The sequence below is a fragment of the Raphanus sativus genome, unplaced genomic scaffold, assembly GCF_000801105.2.
Source record: "Raphanus sativus cultivar WK10039 unplaced genomic scaffold, ASM80110v3 Scaffold4368, whole genome shotgun sequence".
In the NCBI taxonomy this organism is placed as follows: Eukaryota; Viridiplantae; Streptophyta; class Magnoliopsida; order Brassicales; family Brassicaceae; genus Raphanus; species Raphanus sativus.
Genome location: NW_026619670.1, coordinates 1,440 through 6,920, shown reverse-complemented (window position 1 = coordinate 6,920; position 5,481 = coordinate 1,440). Strand labels below are relative to the sequence as shown.

The 5,481-nt window shown below is 36.6% G+C and overlaps 1 protein-coding gene across 1 annotated transcript; it reads right to left on the bottom strand.

The window, feature by feature from the left end:
* Nucleotides 1–1,259: 1,259 nt before the first annotated feature.
* On the bottom strand, nt 1,260–5,046 carry LOC108831374 (phosphate transporter PHO1 homolog 8). The gene is made up of 11 exons (XM_018604924.2): nt 4,217–5,046; nt 3,846–4,119; nt 3,706–3,754; nt 3,395–3,466; nt 3,179–3,308; nt 2,976–3,096; nt 2,624–2,882; nt 2,417–2,521; nt 1,868–2,338; nt 1,646–1,782; nt 1,260–1,567 (listed from the first exon to the last, which is right to left on the bottom strand). Exons 1-11 carry the CDS (start codon nt 4,743–4,745, stop codon nt 1,471–1,473), a joined length of 2,244 nt encoding a protein of 747 aa, XP_018460426.2. The 5' UTR covers nt 4,746–5,046; the 3' UTR covers nt 1,260–1,470.
* Between the last annotated feature and the right edge of the window lie 435 nt (nt 5,047–5,481).

The following is a 5,481-nucleotide window of genomic DNA, read 5'->3' as shown; positions in this document are numbered from 1 at the left end:
TATTTATTGTTTTTGGAAAAATATTAGCTGTATTGGGAAGCTGCACATTCAAACGAACTATTCACAAAACTGTTCATGACATGCACTTCATCATAACTCCTCTCTTGAGAAAATCTAAATATCCAAATCCAAGCATTAACCTCTTGATCTCGTCATCAATATTGATTCAACATTTTCCTTTCACATTTGTTTAAATTATTTCCTAATTAAATTATACCGTCTCCTTATTTCAACCTGTCAAATCATTATAGAAGTTGAAAATTATACGTTTATGGGAAATTATAGTGAGCTGTCTAAATTTAAATTCAAATACAACTTCCCATTGTAGTTCTCACATTATCATCTGTTACATGTGTTTTTTCAACTCGGGAGAAATTATGAATCAAAAGACTGTCTTTTCTATTAAGAAAAACAACCAGACCATACGTTCTAAAATAAGTTTATAACTAAACGTACGACCCAACTTTCTTGAAGAAACTGAACATAAGATTGGTACAAAATAATGAAAATAGAAAGAAAAGGATGTGAGATGAAAAGGTAATGCACGTGCGAGAGAGCCCACAAGGAGGCAAGAGTATTATTATCATTGACTATTTTGGTTCTCGAGGATGAACAAATGCAAGAGAAAACAAATAAGAAAGGAGGTACAAGAACCATGTCTTGATATATCTCCTTTCAATGGGCTTTTGCCCAAATAAATCATGGGCCTATAATCTATCACATGAATGGAATGCATTGATCTAAATCATGGGCCTTTGATCTGTTACGTAAAGTCTTTGTCACTAAATTTGGGCTTGAATAGAACCGTAATACTACCGCTGATGTTGTTCCTTGAAAACTAGATATGTTTTTTCTTGTTGTAAACTCCAGTTAATCATACGGCATTCACTTACCTCTTGACCAGAATCAACCAGTTTCGATCGGTGAGAAGAGCGTCGGTTTGAGTGGATCCGTGGAGCTAATTGCTGTGCCCAAGATAGAAGGTTTGGAACTCACACTGTCTCTTAACTTGGTTCTCTCCCTTGTGAATATTAACGAAGCTGTTGTTGATGAAACATGTGGCAGGTTTCTAAACACAATCGATGGGACAAGAAATGGACTAAAGGCTCTTAAGCTACTCCTCTCATCATCCGTTGCAGGTAACACGAGATTAGTTAGACTCTCATGTTACTTTACCTGTTTGATGCTTCTTTATCTCTATACATAGGTTTAAGTTTTGTATGAGATCTTGTTACTGCAGCAATAGAACAATCAATGCATGTTTTATAAGCTCTTCTTTTATAGAACAATGGATGCAGTTGGTCTATTGACCAATCTTGTAGAGACATCGATGATTCTTTTTTGTATATATATATACAGTGGGTCTATGGACCAATCTTGGTTTGCAATCTGGTTTGGGCACATTGTGACTAGAGAGCACAAAAACCCTTGGAACAACCACCTTGAGTAGGTCCAATCTAATATACCAAACTATCTGGACTCTTCCTCTTCACCGTAGTTGAACGGTAACGGAACTGTTTTGAATGCTCTGAACTTCCCCACGTTGTTCAAATGCTCGTTCTCTAACCTGTTGTTCATAACCCAGAAAAAAAAAATCTTAAGTAAAACAAATGATGTCCGAAGAGTTTCGTGTTCAAGACGCTACCTGAAGAAGTTCCAGATACCACGGCGTATGATCTCAAGAATAGCAAGGAGAGCAATCATTGTCTCTCTATGCAAGAAAGAGACATTGAAATCCAGAACTGTCTGTAACCACGCCAACCTCAACACCACGTTTACCACCTAAAGAGAAGAGAGAAAACAAAAATTAAAAGAGAAACCCTAAAACATGATTTATTTTGTTTTATCTTTTTTTTTTAGTTCCTACCATTGCAACGTAGTAGACGGATTTGTTAGGAACAAGAAGCTTCTCTCTAAGCCAAGTTTTAGATGGATTATGAAGAAATCCCCAGTCATGCACAATGTCCCAATACGTTCCATAAAAAGTTGCCAAGGCCGAGAAAACCCATGCACCGATTCTCCACGTGTTTCCTCTGTTAAGGCTATAAGCTGTTCTCAAGCACACAGCAACTATGGTCAAAAAGTACTTGATAGCATTGAAGCCTTGGCTTATATCTTTCTCTTCGATTAACCTTCGAACACACTGAAGGAAACGTGACCAGTAAGGAATAACAGCCACGATGAAGTAGAATGTGTTGTACACATCGCTTGATCTGCAAGTGTTTCTTCTTAGCCTGAAGTCTCCCCAACCATAGTAACACACGTAGAACTGAAGACTCCTCAGAGCTTGAACCTGGCTTGTTAACTGGTCCGCCAAGAAAAAATCCGGAAGACTAACCTATACAAATTTATAATGAGAACAAAATTAAGATGTTTATCGATCTTTTTTTACCATGATATATATTGACTAAAGTACCTTGTAGAGTGGTGCAGCTATGCAGCGGAATATAACTGCTAGGAAGAAGAAGCGGCTTGACCTATAGAAGATATTGAAGGGACAGACAGAAATGGCCATTACTATCTGCAAAACATTGTACATATGAAATATTGTTATTATTGATTTATTGTAATAACATAATGATATAACATTCTTGGTGGTTGTAGTGGATAATGAACAACTTACAGCTACAACGAAAAGTGGAAGAAGTTCAGTGATTGTCTTGTAGTCATTAGTATTAGGATCCATCTCCATGTCAAGGTTTATAAGAACCGCAGCTAGAGCAAGAGTGCCGAGACCAAAGCTTAGAAGCAGAACTGGTCTGTAACCAAGCTCTGTTCCTTCTTTGAATCCGAATATGAACGAGTAATTCACTCGGTATTTCTTCCAATAGTAAATGTTTGAAGCATACATGATCATGTGCAGGACAATGAATCCAAACAAACTGAAAAAACATGGTTTAAGAAACATTCTTGTCAGCGAGAAAAAATAATTGATTCAGTTATAGAGAGGAATCTAAAGATGTATTGGTTTGAACCTGTAGAGAGGAAACATTGTCTCCATGTAGAGTATTTGTCCATCTGTGCCGATTATGTTGCGTACATGGATGAACAAGACAAGAGCAATCACTAGAGAGACTGAGCAGCCCACAAAAAAGCCTGATAAAGAAGATTGTGATTACTTTTTCATGAAGTAACTATTATAAAATGTGATCTATATTGGGATGTTTTATCTAGTTACCAGTTGAAAACGTTATACGATGTCTTTCTTTCTTCACTTTTGGTCTTAAGAGATTCATTCCTTTGCTTCGGTTCGAACTGGCGAAATGCTCGACGAAAATAGACTCAACTCTCACCATAAGTTTGTTGATCTGTAAAATGTCAATAAAGCTTATGTTTGTAGTTTGTAGTATCATTAGAAGCAAATAGTAAGTTTCATGTAGAGATGTTTAGTAACCTCATCAGAGCTAGTGAGGTAGGACTTATCTACCATCTCCATGTAAGGTTTTGCTGCACTTCTTGAAGCAATCTGATAGAGAAGAAATACCAATAACATATTAATAAAATACATGGCCGTGGTGGTCCTCAGAATAGTCAAACCAAGCATTAGTTTTGAATCCCAAATTTTTTAGAAAAAAATAAAAATAAACATAGGTCCCCATTTTTTGTAATATATTAAAATTCTTACAAAATTGTTTCGAACTCACAAAATCTCAGAGCATAAATAAATATCAAGAAACCTATACATATATATAAATCAGGTGTTACCTTATCATATTTCTTCATGATCTTTGAAATCGCCAGGGTATTCAGGAAGCTGAGATAATTGTGAACAGAACATGGATCAAATAAAAACACCTTTATGAGTTGCCTTTTTATTAAGAATGCCTAAGAAAAAATATGCATACCTGTAGTTCTTGAGATGTCTAAGCTTGCGATAAAAGTCGATAAAGACATTCTTGAGCCGTTCTTCTATTTTCTTGAGATTCTCTTTTGTGAATTTGAGCTCTTCTTGGTTAGATAGCTTGAGGATATTTCTTATTGTGGACAGTGGAGTTTCCTGTGTTTTGTTTAATCTGATACGGTCAAGAACACTTGCCTCCGGTGTGATCTCTTTCGTTGAATCTCTACCGTTGGATCCATCTTCTTGGATTCCCATCTCTTCAGCTAATGACTTCATCCCTTCAAAATCAAACACACAAAAAAACACAACAAGATTCAAACTTCTTGTCCTTTCATACTGAACCTACTAACAAAGAAACAATCTACGAGAACTTACTCTGTTCCTTGGAATCCAAGGCATCCACGTCAACTGCTACTGTTTCAGAGCAGGTCCAAGGAGAAGCAGGTCGATCAACTTTGAGTCTGAAAGCAATCAGAGCATCCATTTGTTTGTTCAAAGCCACTGCCTCCTTCACCATTTCATCCACTTTAGACCGGTAAAAACGATTCACTTTGTCAAACTCCAGATCTAGGGTTTTAAAGAAGACGAGCTCTGACTCTCTTCCTGCTTCCGCAACTTTCATGATACTCGTCTCGTGTCTCTCAAACCCATCTTCACCAATCCTTGTACTCACCATAATGTCCTGGTTTTCGAGTTCCAGATAGGAGGCGGCACGGCTGTACCGCTTTGTCAGGCCGCTGAAGTTGCGGTAAACAGATTTCTTGGGTCTCAAGTCACCTTCTGTTCTTGATCTTTTCCGTGAGTTTTGGATTTCTTGAAGAATGGATTTGAGACAAGAATAATTCATGTAAGCTTGTTGCCATTCTGGAACCATCTGCCCTTCAAACTCTTCCCCAAACTTCATCTTTTGTGTTTCTTCACAGTTTCTCTGGATTTATCTGTAAGAATTCAAGAATCTCTCTATGTACTTCACTGAAAAGTTGGCTGTTCAGTAATGAACACTTACAGAGAAGACAAAAAAAAAAGAAAGGAGAGAACAAATCTTGGAGAATTTCAAGGGAAGACAACTATAAAGAAAAGGAAGGTTGGTGAAAAATTTATAGGAGGAATTTTCGTAAGAAAGGAAATAAACAATTAGCCAACCATGCAAATCTCGGAATATATTCAGCGAGTCTCTTATATATACGTCCACAGTCAATATCGTCACAACAATATTTTTTTTTCAATGTATATTTATAGAAACTAAGCGATATTTTGAGTTACATCCATACAGCTTGGCAAGTGGATTTTAATTCCCAAGTGAGAAAATTCAAAAACATCGAACTGAAATTCAGAAAATACGTTTTGTGTGGTGGGCTCTTGGCTGGACACTGGACATGTCGTTCAGTAAAGAAGATCTTTTGTTTTGTTCTTACGACAAAAATCAATAATTGCGTCTTTAATAACACATGAACGAAGAGGTTTCCTCTAGTATAAAGCGGTTGGTCAAGTAATCATCATCAAATTATTAGAATCAGATATAGAAGAGAAACTTGAGACAAAAATCGTATAAAGTTTAAAACTTCTTCTTGTTGTCCTGGTAAACTGTAAAAACTAGCTAGTGACTCCTATCTCAAATATCAGAAACACACAGAAAAGAA

What these genes read in the sequence shown, in the direction of transcription:
- LOC108831374 (XM_018604924.2), bottom strand. Translation starts at nt 4,745, where the DNA reads ATGAAGTTTGGGGAAGAGTTTGAAGGGCAGATGGTTCCAGAATGGCAA. An exon ending in ACCTCACTAGCTCTGATGAG is followed by an intron (nt 3,309 to 3,394) that starts GTTACTAAACAT and finishes GACATTTTACAG; the next exon opens with ATCAACAAACTTATGGTGAG. An exon ending in TAGCTGCACCACTCTACAAG is followed by an intron (nt 2,339 to 2,416) that starts GTACTTTAGTCA and finishes AAATTTGTATAG; the next exon opens with GTTAGTCTTCCGGATTTTTT.